The sequence below is a fragment of the Lineus longissimus genome, chromosome 3, assembly GCF_910592395.1.
Source record: "Lineus longissimus chromosome 3, tnLinLong1.2, whole genome shotgun sequence".
NCBI classification, from domain to species: Eukaryota; Metazoa; Nemertea; class Pilidiophora; order Heteronemertea; family Lineidae; genus Lineus; species Lineus longissimus.
Window position 1 is genome coordinate 26,957,964 of NC_088310.1, and position 22,104 is coordinate 26,980,067.

The following is a 22,104-nucleotide window of genomic DNA, read 5'->3' on the forward strand; positions in this document are numbered from 1 at the left end:
AGTCGCACAGGCCAATACTGAACCAGGCCTGTAAATGTACATGGAGTTTTAGATAAAGGCATTTGCTTGTCATTACTCTTATCACCCAATGTGACAACAGCCTGCGAATCTTTTCATCTGATTGTATGGATAAGTCGCAGTTGTTGTTTTATGATAGCCAGGTGCAGTACTAGTGGACAATACATGGTGGTAATTCGTGATATTGCAAATGAGAAAGAAATGAAAGACATGCATGTATTATCATGATGTCTCTTTCAGAGCGTCAAAGTTAGTTTATGTGTGTCCAATATATATATAATAATGACCACAAATGGTATGTAAGCACGTCATTAGGATAATAATCGCCATCTGGTGGAATGGAATTGAACTCAACCTTCAAGTACAGGCAGAACGACCGAGCGCACCCGCCTCTTACCCCTATTAATTCTTTATGGTTTAAGGAATTGATACCGCACTGGAGAATGGTTGAGAGCGGTTGCGGTTGCCAACGTGTATCCGGTTGAGGGGTGAACAGTTGTTACCAGACAGTTGTCAGTTCTAGAGCCTAAAATAAAATGGGCATTGTCTCAAATTATCGACTCACTCAGGCTTTCCTTTCAAGCTGGCGAATGCACAACGACAGCTTCTGCTTGACGCAAATACGAAACAATGCGGGGAGAGACACAGCTGCAAATGTGTCAATGCACATTGAGGATTCGTGGCGCGCCGGAGATCAAATGGGAGGCAGCCCGGTTTCCCGACATTGACAACATTACTGCTGCAGAGTTCAAACGACAGTCATGCTAAGTCAACAGCATTCACATGTCATCCCTTTCTTTTCCACTGTAGTATCATATCTGTATTCTCCAAAATGAATACATCCATGCATAATTCTCAGAAAAAAGTGAATTCTGTGTTTACTGCTACTTGAGCTCATCCCATTCAGGATTGCATGAATGGCAAGTTGAGGAGTAATGCAGGTTGGACAGTCTTTGCTCAATCACAACTAAGTTTGGGAGTATGACCTCCCGAAGGTTTGCCGGGTGAACTCCTGCGTTCAGGGTTGCATGAATGGCAAGATATGAAGGCTAGCCGTGACACAATCTTTGCTCAATCACAACTGATGGTTGGCTATGTGACCCCCAATAATCTTTGGTTTGGAGGACCTTTTTCTCAAGGATGGAACCAGAACACTTTGTAATCTGATATTCAATGGAGTGAAAAATTGTCACCATCTTTATTAACTGCAATACTAAGATGTTTTAAATGCAATTTAAAGCAGGGGTGTGGCCAAATAATGCTTGGCTGGCACTAACAAAGTTTACAGAGTGTCAGAGTAGTAAGTACAATGTACCAACTGAGCAACAATTCCTTCATAGTCTATTTAGTCAGATGAGATCAGGTAAGAACTAGCAAACTCATCGTAAACTGACCTGACCTGAGCTCGGGGTTGATACAAATGACAATAGGCTGTGCTGATTGTTGTGAAACTGAATCTTAGGATGTTCTGAAGACAAGTCAATCAGCTTCAAACAAATCACATCGATCATTCAAATTTGACACTAACTGGTTCGTGGCCAGTCTTTTGCAAGAATTTTAAGAAATCGTCACAAGTCACACCAGTTGTTGCAGCATTGTCCAAAGGATGAAACCAGACTTTATCATATTTGCCATTGATAATGTCATCATCCACTAACAATTTCACATCCTTGTTAACGTCATTCACTAAAGCATATGCTGTGACACAACCCTGTTTTACACCCAACTTTTCCTCCAGAATAGATTCATCTGCTAGTCTTAGTCCTCCTGTGGCTCCGACTTTCTTTCCAACATCAGAAAGTTTGACCTCTCGATCGAAGAGAGCAGCAAGGAGGTAGAGACGCTTCTTTTTGTCTTTCAAGAAGAGATTTTTACACATCGCACCGGAGAGTCTTTCAAGATACGGCATCATTGCCTCAACTGTAAACACCTGCAAAAAGATAGAGGAAGAAAATAGATTAACAATACAGTGATGAAAATTACGCCACATACCCACACGTGTTCAACCTCTCAAGCCATTGTCTGACGTCTGCTCAACTGTGGTTTGCCCACCAATGCAGGACAGACGGATCGTATGTGAATGTGATCATCTCTATGTGTGTGCAAGTGATTCAGATTTGGCCAGCACACAAAAATTAATATTAAATGAATGCGGTTGTTTTTGGGACACCCTGTGACTGTCTTCTGTCCATTTCTTTACCTTTCTGGTCAATTTTTCAACCTACTTCTGGATGATCCACTGTCTCACTCTCTATTTCCCACTCCTTAAACTTTGCTAGCAAGTCTTCTTTTTTTAGGTGGTTATTCGCCATAGCGTTTCTGCAGATATTGGCAAGTTTATGGAAGAAAATGAGTGGAAAACGTCCAAATTTATTGTTGTTGGTGTCGTTTCCACATCGGCCGCATTCTCCAAGCGTCGTCAATGGTGAGCATTGTCGCCAAGCTTGTCTCACTCGACCTGCTGACTAATGTGAAAATTTCAGCGGGTGCATGTAAATTGGACATTTGGCCCGGCGACCGGGAGATGGCCTCGGCCGCCGACTTCTCCGATAAATTGGCCCATCACGAGGCAGGTTTTCTTCACTCCGGCTTCCGTCTGACCTGCCAGTTCCGGTTGACGACGAATCAACAAAAAAAGTGTTTACTTCGTGAATAAATCAATTATTTGATTGTAACAGTATGAACATTTCTACACAGGTACGTTAGAAAGGTAGTTAAGATAGTTCTCAATGTACTTACATGCCGGGCCATGTGAATTTTGAGTGGATTTACGTCGCTTTCAAAGACAAACTAGGCCTAATCTGTAATCAAAAATGTAAGTTTCTCCTTCCTTGAAATGCATTCCAATTCCATGATGTTTTGGTAGGTAATGTTTGGACGTTTGGTATTTAAGGCAGGGCAAAGAGTAACAGAATCGATGCCAATGAGTCGTCACAGCATGGCACACATTATTGATGGATATTGATTGAGTCTACAATTAGCCTATTATTGCCAGTATTGGAGCTGTATGATTATTAATATATGTCGAAACTAGAACTGGTTCGAACAAACTCTGAATATGCCAGTGTTGGGCCGGTGCTGCGCCTCCTTTAGTCAACATTGTACTGGTACATGTCCTCGGCTGTTATCAATCATGTTATTGGAACATTGGTTTAGTTTCAGACCTTGCTATATTGGGATGTCTTAGGTTGTAATTCCTATGAATAACAACAGAGATGATATCATGAGGGCATCATGTCACCAACATACCATTGTAGATTGTTATCTCATCTTTGGTTGCTACTTGATGTGTGAACAGCAGAACACTTGTGATGTTTGTCACAAGAACTACCAAATTCTCTGTAAAGCCTAAAAATATTATGTATGTCACACAGTTTCGCATTGATTGTTTGGCAGAAAAGTATGTATGCTTAGCAATAACATGAAATGGTTCTTGGAGATGTAAATACAAAATATCACTTTGTCTTATAATTTTTTGGTTTCACATTGTAGACATATGTAGGAGAGGATCTTGATGTTCTTCCTTTCATTTCCAGATTATCTCTGGTGTAGAAGGAGGTGAAGACACACACTTTTAATGGCCCAAGTTCGAGTGCAGCACAGTCCAATGTATGGGCAACCTCAAACCCAGGGGCCTGTTCCAAATAGGACAGGTCAAAAACAGTCTCGCTTGGAGATGATGCAGGCTGATTACCAGAAGAAAATATTGAAGGAAAAGGAGGAAAAACTAATCAAAATGTACGAGGATAATCAAAAGAGAGCTATGGAGCGTGTGAACAGTCGTCATGGGAGTGGTGCGAGTGGAGTAAGTACGGCGAGTTATGGGAGTACTCGCAGTGGCTATAGCAGTAGGAGTGGTAGCACGGTGAGGAGAAATAATGAAAGACAGGTCGTGCGCGAAGCAGATAATGTGAAGTCTGTTCGGGAGTACTTTATGGAGCAGAGGGGCCAGGTCGGGAGTGGCAAGACCAATAGTCCAGCCAATGGAATAACGAATGGGGTGAATCATAAACCACCTTTTCCCACAGCTCCAGTACAACATCGGGCACATCAGAATCGGTTCCAACAGGCAAATAGTGCTGGTCAGGATGGTCGTGACAAGAGCCGTCCTTTGGAGCCGATCAGTCATCCCCAAAAGCAAAAGCAACGGATTGAGTACAACCCTGACCGTTATGCAGATATTGACGATGCGCCTAACCCACCGATTCAAATGAGAGCGCAACTGGCTCGGCCTGGAAAAAAACCGAGGGGCAGTGATGCAGGGATGAATGGACATAATACCCAGAACATGCAGCCTGAACTCGAGGTTGACAGTTCCATCCCTGATCGGACTCAGTTGCAGCGGCTACGACAACAGCATCAGCAGAAACAAGCTGCGCAAAAACCAGAGGGGGAGAAAAAGATGACCGACTTCCAGAAGTGGCAAATGGAGCAAAATGCGACCAAAGAAAAGCGATTGCAAGATTTCCGCCGGAAGCAACGTGAGCCACCTGCATCTTACCGGTCGGATTCTGAGGATGAAGAGGAGGCTGAAAGACAAGCTGAAATCAAGAGGAAGGAGAGAGAGTTACTGGAACGGATTCAGCAACAGAAGGCTGATCTCGAGCATATCAGGAGAGAGCGAATCGAAGAGGAGGAACGGGTAAGTTGGAATTGATATTTTTGTCGCCACTTTTATTTTGATTAAAGTGATCGCTTCAGTTTAATTCAAATTCTGGATCTAAGACTAAGTTCTGGATAAAAAAACAAGATTAATTTCATGCCTTTATCATGGTATAAAAGTGGGGTTTTTGAATGGAACATTCATATAACTCAAAGCAGATCCTGTTCACCAAATAGCCTAAATATTGTCTTCTTCTTCTTGTCCCCAGGAAAGAAAAGAGCGAGAAAGAGACAAAAAACGTGAAGAAGCTGCCCAGCGTAAACGTGAAGCTCTTGCAAAAGCCAGGAAAGCATCAATGGACGACTCCGATAATTTGGACAGTCACAGGTCAACTTACAGAAAACCGCCGTCACGGTAAGTCATGATTTCACTTTCAGTTGGCGTGAGAGTGGCCTCATTTAACAGAAGAGTCTTTTCTAAACTGAGTCATCATGTCATTGATGATTCCAAAATTTCTAAATGCAGAAGAGGAAGAAGAATCACCCAAGGTTCAAGATCACCACTACAAATTTGCACTACAAATAAAAATAGTTCTCCATGTCATCATCTGCCCTGCTGATAACATCTTCCCCATTATGAAGTTATAATCTCAGCTGCCTTTTGTCTCAGGTTTGAATATGAAGAAAGTGATGACGAGCGCCCTCCTCCTCAGCGTGTACCTCAGCGCCCTCCAGCTAAACCTCAGTCTAATCCACGCCAGAAAAAACCTGCCAAACCTCCCCAATCCAACCAGGCTCCCAAAAAGTGGGTGCCGCCTGCCTCCAATTTTGAAGATGAACCACTGCCCTCAAAAAGTACAGACAATGGAGTCTCGTTCTATGCCCAGGCTGCCAAAGAGGCAGAGAAAGAAAATTTGAATCTTCGACCGTGTCCCACGTGTGGAAGGAAGTTTAATGTCGACCGGCTGGACAAGCATCGGAAGGTCTGCGTTGAAAGTAAAAAGCCACGGAAAACTTTTGACATGAGCAAGAAACGAGTTGAAGGATCGGAGGCTGAGAAATATGTAAGGTCTGTCAAGAAGACAGATGCTTATTATTCAAAGAAGGCAAGTATTTTAGGAATAAGTTCTGTAACATGAGTTGTCAGATCTTTAAAACAGAATATCTTGCTGGTTTGCAGAGATTAAATTTAGTGTCAAGGATCAATAACACCAAAGGAAAACTGAGTGATTTTACAGTAATTGCGTCAGCTTCATCAGTCTAATGCAGAGCAAAAGTTGTGGATAAATCAGGTGGTGTTTCTGTGTGAGCCAATGCACTTTGTGTTCTCTCTGACATAACTTCCATCTCTTATGTTATAGCTAAAGAAAACAGATTGGAGGAAACAGCATGAAGGATTCATAGAGACAGTAAAGTATGCCAAAAAGATGTCGGATTACGAAGCTGGTGGTGGCAATATCTTAGATCTGCCACCACCACCCCCAAGTGAAAACCCAGATTATGAACAGTGTCCATATTGTAAACGAAAATTCAATCAAGCTGCAGCTGAGCGGCACATACCAAAATGTAAAGATACGAAAAACAGACCTGCCCCGCCTAAGGGGAAAAGGAGATAGAGGGCAGAGCTAGTTTTAGACTCCATCAACATACAGCACATACCAAATGAAAGTTATGTAGTTTAGTTGGGGGGAATGACAGAATTAATGTGCGACTCTGTTAAGAATGACACTTTCTGGTGTTATTGTGAACTTCTTCATCGTGCCCTGGATATAAGGAAACATATCTTGGTAATTCCTCTTGGGTGATATTGCAGGGGGAAATAGAGAGAAATGATGATGTTGTTATTTCCTCAGACAATCGGAAACAGCACACTGTATACATCGGGAATGTTGGACTTGTTTGTTGAGTTTGAGAATAATTTTTATAAATCGTCCCAGATTTATTTTAAAATGTAGCTAACGATATAATATATAGTGAACATGTTGAAACACAGCGCTTGTGTCCAGTCTGTAAATAGTTAGTTATGCATTGTTGTTTTACATCCAGATGTAGGATGGGAAATTTACAGCTTTACAGATTTTCAGATACCTGTATCTGTCTTTGTTTTAGAAATATTTGACTGAGACAATTTTTATTCTACTAAGACTGTATCTGTACATATCAAGCTTTTAGAATCCTGGTTTAATACTATGTTTGCAGGACATTGTTACCTTTGTTGTTGGAGCATGCTTGCATTCAGTGCAGAGCATTTTATGTATTTATTTCATGATCCTGCCGTAGATTTGGAAAGTGGGTTGGCGAGATACGTTTTCCCTTTGAAGTAATAATTAGGGAACCAAGGTACTTCGAAATGATTGTTCAATGCTGAGTAAAGGTGCACCTAAATATGACTGTGATCAGTGCTTTTTTATCTACAAACATTTTTTTCTCTTCCATAAACTTTCTTTTCTTTTTCAAACAATAATAAGCCAAGTTGTTGACCTTAAAAAAGAATAGAAGTTCCGTCCATACAATAGGCTATATCGTACTGTGATATTTTGATGTTTCTGTCTTCATGAATTTGTACTCCCATCACCAAGATATATAACTTCACAGATTTTGCATGAACACTCCACTCCTTTGATTGAAGGCACTATCACAAAACCAATGTTCTCATAATAACCTGTTCACAAGAATTACAAATTGTCCGTTTTGAATATTGTATAACTTCCTTGTAAAATAGTGAAGATAAGATCTCACATATTGTGTGGTTGTCAAATTGGATTTATTGTCTTGTTCAGTGTTTCATGTAAAACAATGTAAAATAATGTAAAATAATGTAAAATAATGTTAGAATGTTTGTTCTGCAGTGCAACGCTACCAATGTTGGTGATATGAATAAAGACTAGCAAATGCTTTTATCTAAATCTCCATGTACATTTACACTAGGCCTTCCTGTACAAAACCGGAGTAAAAGCATTTGCTAGTCTTTATTCATATCACCCGATACAATATTCATAGATACACCACATTAGAAGAGAACATAACTTTAAAATCGTGGGTTTTTGCTTGTAACAATGAAATGTGTGCCATATTCTGAAAATTCTATGCCAAATAATTTTGGCATATAACTGGTCTATATGCCCATGATCAGCAGAGATGTGGTACACCCAGTCGGTCTGAATGTGTAACCGTTTGATATTATACTATGTTATCAGATTGTGTGTTTATATTCAAGTGTGAACAGTGAATAAACAGCAGTATGCTAAATTGTTGTCCTTCATTTCTTTCTACTGTTAAAATTTCATTCAGACGCTTGTCTTCAATAGATGTCTGCCGATGAAATGGCATGAAGACGCTGGTCTCTTATTGATGTCTGCTGACTGAAGTGTCATTCACACGCATGTCCATTGGAATATACTGACGACATTTCATGGCATATTATTGTCTTTCGATCCATTGATATCTAGTGACTGCTTTTTACTGATGATATGTTATTAAATTTGGGTACTTGTCTTCCGTTGATGATGTCTACTGACAAAACGTTTGATAACCGAGGTCTTTTATCTGAATCGGTCTTTGAGGACAAAGTCACAACCAGCATACTAGGATAAGATCACGGTGATAGGAACCGTGGTGTAGACGCGATGGAACAGAGTTTGCAGTTGCTTATATTTCTGTTTCTGTCTTCAAAATGAAAAATCTGGCCTCTTCTCGAAATAAGCTGCTATGGTTGGAATCTTGCTGATTCGGTGGAACAGCGCCTCCAGTTTGGGGAACTTGGCCATGGCGGGTTTCCAATCTGTGCCAAGGTATGGTTTTACGAGCATAGATTCCAGGGTATTGTATACCGCAAGATCGGCAACAGTCAGCTGGAAAGATAAAAGAAAATCTTATCGTCTGTTTGGCCATGGAATGTAAGCTTGAGATGTCGTCCTGGGATGTCGTCAAAATATTGTCAGTGTTTCAAGTCTCTCTTCTCTAGATAGGCTGTACAGAATCTTGGTGAGTCTGTTAAACAGCGATAGTCTAACCCTTGGTGACTGAACCAAGCTGATAACTTCATCTCCATGCAACTAACTTACACTGTCTCCGACGAAGAATCCGTCTCCCCCGTTGTTGCGACGAAGAACTTCTTCTAAGTAGCCTAAAACAGTCGGACACTTGTTTTCTCTGAATTGTTTGGTCAATTCAGCCTAGGGGGGAAACAATTCGATAGATCAGTGACAAGATTAGAAAGTAAAACGATGCGTTTCGGCGACTGAGTCAAAATGATGATTAAGTCCGTCGTGGAATAAATGGGAGTATGACCTGGCTTAACTGGTACCGCACGACCTCAGTTACTTTACGGAGTCTCCTCTGACATGCAGCTATTAACTGATTAAGAAGGATAGCAAAGTCTAAAAGATTACTTATCATCCAGGTAGCTCACTTCGTTAACAGAACATGACAAACACGTTGGTTGTTCAGGAGGTGGAGGAGGGGGAGAGGGTCGGGGAAGGGAGGAGATTGCGACAGTCGCGGATGTTAATCGTGTTCTTTCTTACCCGTCTCGTCTCATCTCTCTCCCACTTGGCTATTGCCATTGGCATCCAGATTTCGGTGGTAAGCTCTATCACCTCTTCCACTAGCGCTGTCTCAAAGGAATCCTTGCCGATCATACCTGCAAACGGAGGGCGCGTGCGCCATTCGGAGGTCAAACTAGGACCATATTGTAATATAATCAAACTGAGTCTTGACAAGACTCGATAACTGATACACATCGATCTCAAGTTAACATTTCACTTCTGTTTTGTAGCCTTTTAAACATAAACACAGGACGTTACAGTTGTTATGCTGTTCAATTGACCAGGAACTGTCGCGACATTTCTAACCATCTTCGTATTATTGTCAGTATTCCATCAACTAAATAGCAACGAATCTTGACCTGTTTTACAGTAGAAGTGAAGTTTCTACCCGATGGATGAACCTCTTACCGAATTCTCTTGCGAGATAACGATGAATAGCAAAACTCTGCGTCAGTGGTCGCTCAACCCCGTCAATGTAAAGGACTGGCACCTGCTTATACGGGTAAGCTGTGGGGAGGAATGATAAAGGGTATTGGTTTTTGCCATCACCGGCAGCTGAATTGATAGGGAATTCATGTACGCTCAGTAGTTGTCGGAGTCGCGTCGGCTCTGCTGAACAAATTTAAACCGCTGTCCCGGGCGATGCAACAGTGGCATAACTCTCGCCTAGTCGGCTGCGATATTGAAGAGTCTAATCATTTGGCGTGTTTATGTTAAAAAATTAATTGACCCAGGGAGATAGAATGTAGGGCGAATTAAAAGGACTATATGGGACCTGCAGAGCTAAAGACCAGGTCCAAAGACAATATTTCGTTGATGGGACGAATGAAACTGAAGGTCAACAAGGTATTCTAGATATCCATGATCCGAGTAAAGACAGTAGACAGGCCTAATCTTACTTGACTTCTTTTCCTTCCAGGTATTTAACCCGGGATCCTCTTGTGAGAAAGGGATCCTGACGTCTTCGAACTCGACTCCTGCCGCGACAAACAGCAGACGGGCCACTTCAGCCCGTCCTCGACCATTGAAGTAATGCAGGTGGTATTTCGGCATGGCGGAGACAAGGAACGATCGACTGAAAAAGATGCCATGGGTTAGAACAAGAATGTGCGTTTGGTTACATTGTGAAGAGAAAGCTCAGCCGATCAACCTGGCACAAGTTGGGACAATCATCTTGATCAGTCTGAAATATGTCCCTGAAACAGGATGGAAGGCCGATGATCATAAGTATAGACAGACAAATGGTGTCCCTATGAATGGAGTAGGGGCAGACGGGAGATGGCCATGGTGCAAGTAGGGAAAACAAAAAGGTGTCGTCCATGGTCCTGGTGCTATTGCTGGGCCCTGCTGCTACATATTTAAAGCTACAATCCTTCTGCTACTAACCTGGCTTGCGTCCACTCCCGACAAATTTACATTAGGCAATGCACTAATTGGCCATAAGAAAATCTCTTTCATAATATCCTGATTGGTGACCTCCATTTATTGCTGAATCTAGGACGCGGCCTTCAATGGACCAATCTATCTTTGGTTCCAAACTATACGAGATGCAAATTAACTGGCCTAAATAGGCACAGGTTAAGCCATTGAATGTCGGATTGTGCAGATCGTCAAATCATTTCAATCCGGCGTTTTTATGAGGCTGTCTCTTATATGACGAACTTATCACCTGGACATTGTGGGACAACTGGTCTCTTATACAACTAACTTGCTCCTGAACATTTTGGGGCAACTGGGTATGTTTATAAGACAGCCTGCTACCTACACATTGTGGGACAACTGGATGTTATCAGTTCATGGCAAAACCGTACATTTTCTGTAAAGGTTTGAAGTAAAATCCAACAACTCATAAAATGCTCATGAGAGATGACATGTTTTATTGCACAGAAGCATCTTCCTCTATTACAATTGGAGACAATGTTTATATCACAGCAGTTTTAAATTACACTTGAGACAAATCTTGAAAAGGATCCATCAAATTACTATAGTGTGGGGAAATAGCACTTTCAGAACACAGGGGCACATTTCGCAAGTTAAAAGTGGGCAAAATTACCACAAAATTCAGCTGTCTCTGTATCAAAGATACCTGGGGGACTGACGAATACTGTCTTTAAAATAGAGAGATGATATCATTTCAAAGGTTAAATGAATTGATGAGAAAATAGCATAATACAAGTATGGACAAAAAACCAGTGTTCTTTTAAAAGAGAGAGGGTGTCCACTAAAGGAGGTTCCACTGAACACCGCACTATGGTCAATCTGAAGGGATGGCTCTTACACAGTAGTACAGTATTTGGTGAACTTTTTTCAAACATATAGGCCAGTCTAATTTATTCTTGCTATTGTAAACAAAATAATAATTTACCCTTAGAACAATGAACCCTTTGAGTTAACATCTCCAAGATTGTTGCACAACCTTTGCAAAAGCTACATTTATAACCATTAATCCATACACAAGCCCTGGAGCCCAAGTAGCAACGTATTAGCACCCAATCTTCGATTGTATCAATGAACTTGGAGATTGTCCCAAAATTATCGATTTAAAATTGTGGAATTGGCAGGAGTTCCAGCTGAGAGATGCAAAAGCAATGGCACATCTACACACACACACGGTACAAGATTAAGTCCTGTGATATTTATACAAAATATCCAGTTCACCGGAGAAACAAGAAGTTATACATTTCTGACAGCCATCACAACTTCATTGGTACTTTCTTCCTTTACAAACAGTGTAGCAATTCAAATAACACGTAATACACCAGTTGCAGGCACCTGGAATGTAGACTTGCCAGAACTGCGAAAGTAAGGGGCCAAAGGGTAGAATGGCACTCCAGATCAGTTTCTTTTGCCACTCAATTTCGACAGCCAACTAAGTATTTCAGCAAGTCTATTGTCTATTTTCTGGCGGCTCATACATGAATTCTATCAGATTTCCAATGGATAATGGTTTTGTCCTCCATATAAAGGGACGTGTGAAACAAGGAATTTGAGACCGCTGCAAAAAACTAAAAATTTGCCTCAAGAACTTTTTAACATCTCCCTCTGGTACATGTACATACAATTGTCTGGAATGCCTCTACCAAGTTAAAACTGGTCACTCAGCTGATTCTAAAAAGAACCTTCTCTAATACTCTTTGGACCCGAGGTATCAATAAATATAATGCTCAACCTTTATAACAGACACTTAACAATAATATGGAAACAACAAATATAAGCACAATGCTAAAATAGCACATCACACATGCCGTGATAAGCCAAATACTGACTAAACAAAGTGGAATCATAATGCTTGAATGTCCAAAGTACCTGATGAGACAATCAGGAATGCTCTTACTGGTTACTTTATGATATAGTAGTACATTTAACGATTCACATCAAGACTAACTTCTGACACTTACAGTTACACCAAGCCCCATCATCAAGCCCTACTTGAACCTATTGACTTCACCTCTACATTTGACTGACCAGGAATCATTCAACTGGTTTGAGCGTGATTTGCATAATGAGACAGTCATTGACCAGGAATGGAGAGTCGGGAGCACAAAGATCTGAGACAGAAACCTTCTTATCTATTTCTGTGTCTGCATTATAGCGATTTTTGGAGAAATTCTTCTTACCAGTGACAGTACAGATGACATGTTCATTATCGACAATTGACAAGAGAAATTCCACAGGTCTGGGCTGGTCCAGAATGAGATTTGAGCAAAGAACACATCGATGATCTTCACTGGTGGCAGAAAAACCTTTGGGGTGGCATTTCAGCTCCCACTCCCATGTCTGGGGAGGGAAAGTTGATGCCCGTGTACTGAATCGCAAGCACACTTCAGAAAATTTTTGAATAGCTGAAAAGTTATTCAAGACCAATCGTTTATCCCAGCGCAGATCTGTGTAATTTCTGAGCAGAAAATGAGAGGTAGTGAATTTGTTGGTGCCTCTGCTATGCAAGGAGAGAGAGTGGTATTTGTAAGCCTGGATCAAGTAAGGGTGAAAGAGAAACGGGTACTGTTCGATAAGGCGACACTTCTCGACCTCGCATAACTGGTCTGGCAACATCATCGGAAAGCGGATATGTGGTAAGATCATCTTGAGGTGCGTTTCCATTTTGACCATTCGCTCCGGGTGGGTGGACGACTGCAGCCACTTGAGGACACCAACCCAGATTTCGTATTCATCCTTGATGACGAGATTTGAACTTTTCAAGAATTCGACGAGTTGATCCCGCTCAAGGTGGATCCATTCCTGTTCCCATTCAGCTGATAAGGTGATTTCATCCATTTTTTGAGACAGTGCAGTGACGCAAGCTGAGATTAAACCACCATGGTAACATTTGGTCGCATACTGGAACCACACATGAAAGACATCTTTCAGTTGAAGTTTAGTGATAATATGTGTACAAGCAAAGTCTATGCAGACCTTTTGCAGTTCGCTGATGTTGTATTTGTCTGCAAGGACCAGTAGCGGCAGTGTGTTCTCTAGATGAAGAGAGACATGACAAGAGTAGAGGAACTTCAGGAAACATGGGAAGATCTCCACGCACATAGATTCTTCATTGAGTTCAAATTCCTGAAAAATATATCATTATTAGATACTAAATATCTCTCTTGACACCACATCCTGGTATATCAACATCAAAGCAGGAAATCAATTTGCACATATCTATAATTTACTTGTATGACTTACACCACATTTGTATTTGAAGTAGCAATAGAATGAGATCATTCTGACTACCGGTATATGTATACACATAAGAGCAGTTCTCAGAAAGTTGTCAAGCAGACAGCAACTTCTAAATTCTCTAAATCAAGTATCAATTAACGGACAAAACAAGTTTTTCTGGCATGTACCTTTTTCTCTGGATCTGCCCATTCAGAACTGAACATTCGCTCAAAGACATCACTGGATCGTATCAGGAGAAGTTTATGGGCATAGAATGTCTGATCTCCGACCAGCAAAGTTACATCACTGAGGGTTGGACTATTGTAGAACTTTGCCTGATCTTGTAGCATCTGCCGTTCATCTCCATAGCAACTGAGTCCCTCTGGTGGAATGGCCTTGGAGGGTGTCCCTGGCGACGGCAAGTTGTTCATCGGCTGGTGCAGATGCTGTTGTTGCTGTTGCTGCTGCTGTTCGAATGCAGCTGCCGCATCTACAACGTTGACATGAAATGCAGCAGCTGCCATCTGTGGATCTGAAAATAGAATGAGTGCATGAGGTTTATTTGTTATTAGTAAAGTTTCTGTAGCCTATTACCCTGGCCTGGCCCAGTCACCAAGTCAGATCTGGTTGAGTAATGAGCATTTGCTCTCTAAAACTCTAAACCTTGCATAACGTTCAATGCAAAGAAATTAGATAAATTGTTGAGATGGTGCGAAAATGTAAAACTGTCATTCTCCCTCCAGCCGAGAGCATGTCGTGATGTAAACAAGAAATCATGATGTCATGGCATGATCAGAAATGTCAATGTGGAAAATCAGTGGAAAACATAACTTGAAAATCAATTTTTTGAGCCAAATCAATCATCTACTTTTTAGATAAACAACATCTTCCGATAGAGTAAGAACTACTTAGAATGATTAGTGTAAATCAGACGAAAATACACGAATAGGAAAAGGAGGAACAGTGAAACATTACCAGCAAAAATGCTGCAAAATGCAAACAAATAACCGGAAGTTCGCGTCTGAATTATGAATACGCATGCGTGTATTTTGGTTTTTGGGCGCACTCTACCGTCGATCCTTGGAAACTTGATTTCGCGCCAAATTCGGACCACGTGGTGCTGTAAACAAGGCAATCATGGCCGGCTTTGATGATGCTGGTGTTTTCTTCAGTGACAATATTGGGTCAGAAGACCAACATGATGAGCTCAATATCAACCGACAACAAGTAAAGAAACGATTCAAAGACTTTATCAGACAGTTTCATGAAGGAAACTTCTCTTACCTTTATCGGTACGACAGCAAACTAATGTCAAAAGTTGTGATTGAGATTCAAAACTTCCTGTCATTTTGATTTTACACACAAAGCATGCATTGGCTATACACTGTTCAAGTACACATCAAATTAACCTGGTATTGATACGGTCAGCTTGACAGCTAGATAGAGGATGCATGTTGATGATCGTGTTATATAATACAGTATGGCATAGCTTGCAGGCTCATGACAATTGATGCGATAGCAGTGGGTGAAATATCGCCTTTTAAGTTTTAACGGTCGGTACTGGTCAATGACGTGATGTCACTGAACTCAGTCGTCCTGTTGGCGGTGCACTCCAGCGAGCTAAAAGTGATTTAGAGTGTCAAGAGTGAAGCGTCAGCAGAGCATTTAGGTCCACATAGTTTGTTAGGGTGCTTAATACCAGTCTTATGACATTGTCTGGAGTAATTTCATATTGACTTATTTCTAATACTTTTCAGTGACCAACTCAAGAGGCACTACAACCTCGGACATTACTGGTTGGAAGTAGACCTTCAAGATCTGGCCAGCTTTGACGAAACACTTGCTGAGAAGGTTCTAAAGAATCCATCCGAACATCTACCATTGGTACGTCAGATGAATAGTGTTTGTGTCATGTCCAGAGAACATGGTCTGGCGAGTACAAATATTGATGAGGTGCAGCACAGACTTTTGTTGGCACTGCATCAGTGCAATACAGGTATTATGTATGATCCTTTGGCCTTATGATTAAAACCCAGGGTGAATATGGAGTGACTCAGACTGGGCAGTGATTGAATGACTGCCTTTGCGCTCTGTCTTTGAGTTTGACAAAGACAAATCTGGACAAATGATACTTGTGGAAAACAAAACCTTATTCCTTTAACTTTCTATTGCAGTTTGAAGATGCAGCGAAGGATGTTGCTGATGAGATTACGCAGCCACGTCCTGAGGGAGAGGAGGAGCTGCAAGATATTCAAGTCACATTTACTTCCAATACAAACCCATGCAGTATCCGCGACTTGAAGGTAAATTTGATGCCAAAAAATCCACTATTCACCTGTCATAATTCATGTTTCACGGAGACCTCCAACAGCTGCGAAACACCATAGAATATATCAGAAGATCGGACTTGACTGTCTAGAGCGAACGAGAAGAAGACTTACCCGTGTGCGTTGGCCCATCCCGACTTGACCTATATATGATGAACATGTCTTTTCAGTCTGACCAAATTGCCAAATTGGTGAAGCTTCCAGGCATCGTGATAGCGGCCTCAACAGTCCGAGCAAAGGCGACTAGGATCAGCATACAATGCCGAAGTTGCAGGAACTTTATGAACAATATTCCTGTAAAACCAGGTCTTGAAGGTTATGCCTTGCCAAGAAAATGTCCTACGTGAGTTGCCGTAGGGAAGAAGTGTCTCCATGTGGTCTATTCCATTAAAATGATGTACATTCCATTGGTTGTTGGGCCAGATTTACGATTGATCATTTGATGACTTCACAAGGGCACTTGCTAACACAGTTCAATCCTTAGATTTGGCAAGGTGATTGCATGTAGATTTCGGTGTACTCTTTTAAATGGTTATGAGCTAGATCGGGTCCTGTTGTTTGGATACTGTTACCTACTTACTTGTAAACATTTGGCTTTCATTGTCCTCATTTCCATATATTGTTTTCAGTGACCAGGCTGGTCGCCCGAAATGTCCTATCGATCCGTTCTACATTGTCCCCGATAAGTGCAAGTGCGTAGATTTCCAGATCCTGAAACTGCAGGAAAGTCCCGAGTCGGTCCCAATGGGAGAAATGCCAAGGCACATGCAGCTCTACTGCGATAGGTAGGTCTCCCGGCTAAGGGACAGTACGTTTTTGTTCGTTGAACTTTATGTCCTTGGCAAATTTGTTCTCGATCAAAGCAAAACTTGCCCTTCTTCGTTATGTAGTATCTTTTCCCTATAGAAGATTTTTAAATCAAATTAAATAGCATTAAGGATCGTATTTTGAGCTTATCAAAAATCTGATTTTCCCAATATATTTCAGATATCTTTGCGATAAAATTGTTCCTGGAAATCGAGCCACGATCATTGGTATATACTCGATCAAGAAGAGCAGCAAACCAGCAAAGGTAAATATTTGTCTTCAAATAACTAATTTTGACCAAAAATTGCCAGTGGTGATCTTAAACTGTGATTTACCAGTTGCTGATATTCCCGTCTCTGAGCAATTGGGAAGAAACCATGATAGGGGCTTCAGGGTTAAATCTGATTATGCTTCACTGGGAGACGACTAGATCTGTAGCAGTTGTGAAACATCAGGATTCTCATTCTGTTCAATGTTAATGTTGACACTTTCAGGGCGGGCCCAGAGAAAAAGTGAATGTTGGAATCCGTGCGCCATATCTCCGCGTGTTAGGAATTCAGGTTGAAAGCGGTGGAGGTGGCAAGATGGCGGGCATACCTGCCGCACCAGAGGAAGAGGAAGAGTTCAGGCGTTTGGCCGCCTCACCAAACATCTATGAAACTGTTGCAAAAAGCGTGGCGCCATCTATCTTTGGAAGTTTGGATATCAAAAAGGCTATTGCTTGTCTGCTGTTTGGTGGTTCTAGAAAAAGGTGAGATTAAACTGCGGTTCTCATTCTGCGATTTTGCACTGGCTGCCTGAATGAGGATGCATCATATAGAAAAGTTCCCTGAATTTTGATCATATTCAGATCTGTGCTACCTAATCCATAACAAGGGGAATGCAATTTTCTAAACAATTTCAAGATGCTACAAAGTTCATTTCCCTTTCCAGATTACCTGATGGCCTCACTAGGAGAGGTGATGTCAACATTCTGATGCTTGGTGATCCAGGTACTGCCAAAAGTCAGCTGCTCAAATTTGTGGAAAGGTGTTCACCTATAGGTGTAAGTATTGTAATGAAGTTGAAGAATAAGGACACATTGTGACGTGTTATCAAGTGCTTGGCACAATTGTTGTACCCTAGTTGTAAGCGTTTTAACCATTGAGAGAGACAATTTCATAAAGTTCTCATTGGACACTTTGTGATGGTACCATCATATGATTGATTTCATTTTAAGGAAAGTATGATAAAATCACAGAAATTGTTTCATTAAAAGGGCTTGGGGGCAAAAAAGATGTATTCTCTTGTACGGAATTGGTATTTGCACATTCCCATTGGTGACTCTATCGTGTTGGTTTCAGGTGTATACATCCGGTAAGGGTAGCAGTGCTGCTGGTTTGACAGCATCCGTTTCACGAGACCCAGCAACACGTAACTTCGTGATGGAGGGTGGTGCTATGGTGCTCGCCGACGGTGGTGTCGTCTGTATTGATGAGTTCGACAAGATGAGAGAGGACGACAGAGTTGCTATCCACGAGGCCATGGAGCAGCAGACCATTTCCATCGCAAAGGTACGAGAATGAAGATCACCAGGTTATTAGAAAACTCGCACGGAATTTGTTATTATAGGGGTGCAGACTTTGAAGACCACCGCTCTGGAAAGGGGTGAACGCTGATGTCATATTAATCAACCTATATGTGTTAATTTCGGCTAACATTCCAGTCACGGTGGTATGTCTTTCTCTTTCTAGGCTGGAATAACCACTACATTGAATTCCCGTTGCTCAGTGCTGGCTGCAGCTAACAGCGTGTTTGGACGATGGGATGACACAAAGGGAGCTGATAATATCGACTTCATGCCGACCATTTTGTCCAGATTTGACATGATTTTCATTGTGAAGGATGAGCATGATGAAGCCAGAGATACGGTAAGTAAGATACTCTTGCATTGTGACTTTCTGAACACTTTGAATTGCTGCTGAAACATGAGTACCAAGGACAAATTTCATATCACATCTTGATAAGTCACCCTTCTCTGACAAGTTGTAAAGATGAAATTTCTTTAGACTTACCTCCTGTGCATTCATTTGAAAGTATTAGGAAGAACTGTTGAATGGACGAAGGCTTTGAACTTATGTTTTTTCACAAAAATCAAATGTCAAGCCTCTATGCTAAGATGCTATAGCCTAGGAGGCCGTGTTTCAAACAAATTTCGTCCCCAATCGATTCACTAGAGGATCGTTCAATATTTTGTTGCAGACGTTAGCCAAGCATGTGATGAATGTACATATGAATGCTGTACAGATGATCGAGGAGGAACGTGAAGGTGAACTTGATCTGGAGACATTGAAGAAGTACATTGCTTACTGCAGGCTGTAAGTATGTGTACTACAGACATTTGTCATGCAATTGGGTGATGCTATGATGGAAATAGATGACCTCACCTTGTCCAACATCTAGTGCACTGATATTCTGTCACTTCATGAAGTCGCCGATGATGTACGAAAATAAAAAATGATGCCACTGGCGATGTCATGAATATTATATGATATTGATGTAAGATGCAAGGGTTTGAGCAAAATGAAAGAATCCAGATGACGGCTCCAATCAAGCATTCAACTTATACTGACAGTGTGGCAAAAATTTCTCTTCTAAAACACCTCATACTAAATGTTACTTGTCTTGCAGGAGATGTGGTCCCAGGCTGTCGCCCGCTGCAGCAGAGAAGTTGAAGAATCGCTACGTCTTGATGAGGAATGGTGCTGGAGAACTGGAGAGGGAGACTGGCAAGAGGACCACGATCCCAATCACTGTCAGACAACTGGAAGCTATCATCCGCATGTCAGAATCATTAGCAAAGATGAGGCTGAAACCGTTCGCCACCGAAGCTGAGGTTGATGAGGCTTTAAGGTTGTTCCAGGTTTCTACACTTGATGCAGCCATGTCAGGCAATCTTTCAGGTAAGCCAGTGCCCCCTTTTAGTGACCTAGAAACAAACACTTTCAAAATGATTGCGTGCATTGATTCTGATTTGAGTAAGTGTATTTCAGAGGTGGATATCAATGAAAGTATGTCCTGAAGTGTCGTGTTGTATTGAGACTAGTAGAAGTAAAACTGGATACCGTCACTGTAGTTTACAACAATGTCCATCGGTCCCTATTGTTTGGCTGTTGTGTTGCTCCACCGACGCGCGTTTCTGCCCCTCTAGGCTTCATCAGGGTGGCTGGGGTTGACTTGCATCTGGCTTGTTCGAAGTTCACAGTTTGAATGACATCATGACTCAGGGGTGGTTTCTCAATGACGTTGTGACGTTATAGACTTTGTTGCGACTCTGTTGTTGAAACATTCTGTTGTAGTCAAGCGTTGTAGTCAAGTGTTGTATTGAGACTACCATTGGTATACTTGTGCCACTTGATTGCGCATTGACCGCAATCATCCCCGACCCAATAACGGCTGGTGTAGTGTGCTTGCTATTGTATATTTTCCCACTACCTCATAGGTGGCAGTAAAGTTTATTGCCTTGTTCTCTATTCTTGGTTGATGTATCAGTTTGACAACAGCATCGTTGAGCAAATTAGATAAACGTCTTTCATTGTATTGTAGGAGCTGAAGGCTTTACCACTGAAGAGGACCAGGAGACCATCGGCCGTATCGAGAAACAAATGAAACGTCGCTTCGTCATCGGATCTCAAGTGTCCGAGCACGCAATCGTTCAGGACTTCTTGAAACAGAAATATCCGGAACGGTCAATCCTGAAAGTGATCCACTTCATGTTACGTCGGGGAGAGCTTCAACATAGGATGCAGCGTAAAATGTTACTGCGTGTGAAATAAGCATTTGTTGGTGGACATCCCGTGAAGACTTTCCCAAGAGACATTGTTTGTTTGAGAGGCATGAGTGCCCAAGTTTGCCTCCTCACTTTCAATGCTTTGTAATTGGGTCTCATGTTGGACTTGTTGTAATCCTTGGTTTATCAAAAGAGACTATTGCCGTGCTTATAGACTGACATTTGATACCATTGTGCACTGTCCTTCTTTCTACAGATTGATAAACTAATACTACGAGATAAAGATGAGCCACTGGAGTAACTTTATGGCTTGTAAGTTCTGTTCCACTATAAATGTCACTACTTTTAAGGATTCTAAACTGGCCTCAAAGGCATTGGACCTGGTGTTTACGTGTACTTGTCAATTTTCCACTTATGGAGGATGCATGTAACTTGTCAAAGAGCAGAAGCCGGCCATGGTTTCTACTTGGCAACTGTTTGTTCTTGTTCTAGCATGTGAAACAGCACACATGTTCTCCTTCCGTATTAATCACATTTATATCTTGCATTTACGTACAACGCATAATTTGCAACTTTATATCAAAATGAATAAACAATATTCTTGTTTCAAAAATTGATTTATTGTCTTGTTTCAGTATCTTGTAAGTACTATTGTAAATTCACAATCAGATTGACTGATCAAATTGGCCTCATCTCCTTGAATAAGTGCCTGGAGTGATGCTTTGTTGTTCTGTCCTCGACACGAGCATCATCCAAGGACACTAACTCCATGGGCTGACTGAGAGAGATGAGACGGTCACAACCAGAAGACCGAATTGGCCCTGAATAACTCGCTGTCTTTTGGTGAGAAAGATGTGACAGCCACAACCACACTGAGTTTTGGGCCTTGCAGCTACAGTCTTGCCAATACAGCGAGATACGAAACGGCTGCAGACACACTGAATTCGGCCTAGCAGCTCCACTGTGTAACTAAAACTGCCAGAGAAATGAGCCAGTAGCAACCAGCAAATGGTTTACGTAGGACAATGCGGTGTGAGAGATGAGACTGCATCAATCACATAGAATCAGCCCTGGTTGCCCCACTGTCTTACCATTGCGGTGAGTGAGATGAGACAATCACAACCAGGAGACCAAATCGGCCCTGGCTTGCCCACTGTCTTGTCAATACAGTGAGAGAGACGAGACAGCCACAACCAGAAGACCAAATCGGCCCTGGCTTGCCCACTGTCTTGTCAATACAGTGAGAGAGACGAGGCAGCCACAACCAGAAGACCAAATCGGCCCTGGCTTGCCCACTGTCTTGCCAATACAGTGAGAGAGACGAGACAGCCACAACCAGAAGACCAAATCGGCCCTGGCTTGCCCACTGTCTTGCCAA

At 41.8% G+C, this 22,104-nt stretch overlaps 5 protein-coding genes across 7 annotated transcripts; 2 read left to right on the forward strand and 3 right to left on the reverse strand.

Annotated features, from left to right (window-relative positions):
• Positions 1-1,163: 1,163 nt before the first annotated feature.
• On the reverse strand, positions 1,164-2,539 carry LOC135484467 (prolyl-tRNA synthetase associated domain-containing protein 1-like). Of its 2 annotated transcripts, none has more exons than XM_064765972.1 (2): positions 2,244-2,488; positions 1,164-1,948 (listed from the first exon to the last, which is right to left on the reverse strand). In XM_064765972.1, the coding sequence occupies exons 1-2, from the start codon at positions 2,328-2,330 to the stop codon at positions 1,526-1,528; spliced, it is 510 nt and encodes a 169-aa protein (XP_064622042.1). In that variant the 5' UTR covers positions 2,331-2,488; the 3' UTR covers positions 1,164-1,525. The 2 variants fall into 2 exon arrangements, 1 of the variants encoding a protein (XP_064622042.1); XR_010446452.1 differs by having other exon boundaries at positions 1,819-1,948; positions 2,219-2,539.
• A 78-nt stretch (positions 2,540-2,617) lies between these two features.
• Positions 2,618-7,207, forward strand: LOC135484464 (hepatoma-derived growth factor-related protein 2-like). Of its 2 annotated transcripts, none has more exons than XM_064765969.1 (5): positions 2,618-2,715; positions 3,555-4,660; positions 4,890-5,035; positions 5,291-5,726; positions 5,982-7,207. In XM_064765969.1, the coding sequence occupies exons 2-5, from the start codon at positions 3,596-3,598 to the stop codon at positions 6,234-6,236; spliced, it is 1,902 nt and encodes a 633-aa protein (XP_064622039.1). In that variant the 5' UTR covers positions 2,618-2,715; positions 3,555-3,595; the 3' UTR covers positions 6,237-7,207. The 2 variants fall into 2 exon arrangements, with proteins under 2 accessions (XP_064622039.1, XP_064622040.1); XM_064765970.1 differs by lacking the exon at positions 2,618-2,715 and adding an exon at positions 2,728-2,833.
• A 43-nt stretch (positions 7,208-7,250) lies between these two features.
• LOC135484466 (S-crystallin SL11-like) lies at positions 7,251-10,672 on the reverse strand. Its single transcript, XM_064765971.1, has 6 exons — positions 10,554-10,672; positions 10,067-10,242; positions 9,576-9,674; positions 9,147-9,262; positions 8,685-8,795; positions 7,251-8,471 (listed from the first exon to the last, which is right to left on the reverse strand). The coding sequence occupies exons 2-6, from the start codon at positions 10,218-10,220 to the stop codon at positions 8,289-8,291; spliced, it is 663 nt and encodes a 220-aa protein (XP_064622041.1). The 5' UTR covers positions 10,221-10,242; positions 10,554-10,672; the 3' UTR covers positions 7,251-8,288.
• A 349-nt stretch (positions 10,673-11,021) lies between these two features.
• Positions 11,022-14,840, reverse strand: LOC135484468 (BTB/POZ domain-containing protein 17-like). Its single transcript, XM_064765974.1, has 3 exons — positions 14,799-14,840; positions 14,012-14,355; positions 11,022-13,730 (listed from the first exon to the last, which is right to left on the reverse strand). Exons 2-3 carry the CDS (start codon positions 14,345-14,347, stop codon positions 12,639-12,641), a joined length of 1,428 nt encoding a protein of 475 aa, XP_064622044.1. The 5' UTR covers positions 14,348-14,355; positions 14,799-14,840; the 3' UTR covers positions 11,022-12,638.
• Positions 14,841-14,958: 118 nt separating this feature from the next.
• Positions 14,959-21,330, forward strand: LOC135485232 (DNA replication licensing factor mcm5-A-like). Its single transcript, XM_064767066.1, has 13 exons — positions 14,959-15,115; positions 15,581-15,707; positions 15,998-16,126; positions 16,321-16,493; positions 16,780-16,935; positions 17,138-17,222; positions 17,452-17,708; positions 17,891-18,002; positions 18,301-18,510; positions 18,691-18,867; positions 19,199-19,314; positions 19,628-19,899; positions 20,543-21,330. Exons 1-13 carry the CDS (start codon positions 14,961-14,963, stop codon positions 20,770-20,772), a joined length of 2,199 nt encoding a protein of 732 aa, XP_064623136.1. The 5' UTR covers positions 14,959-14,960; the 3' UTR covers positions 20,773-21,330.
• The last annotated feature ends 774 nt before the right edge of the window (positions 21,331-22,104 follow it).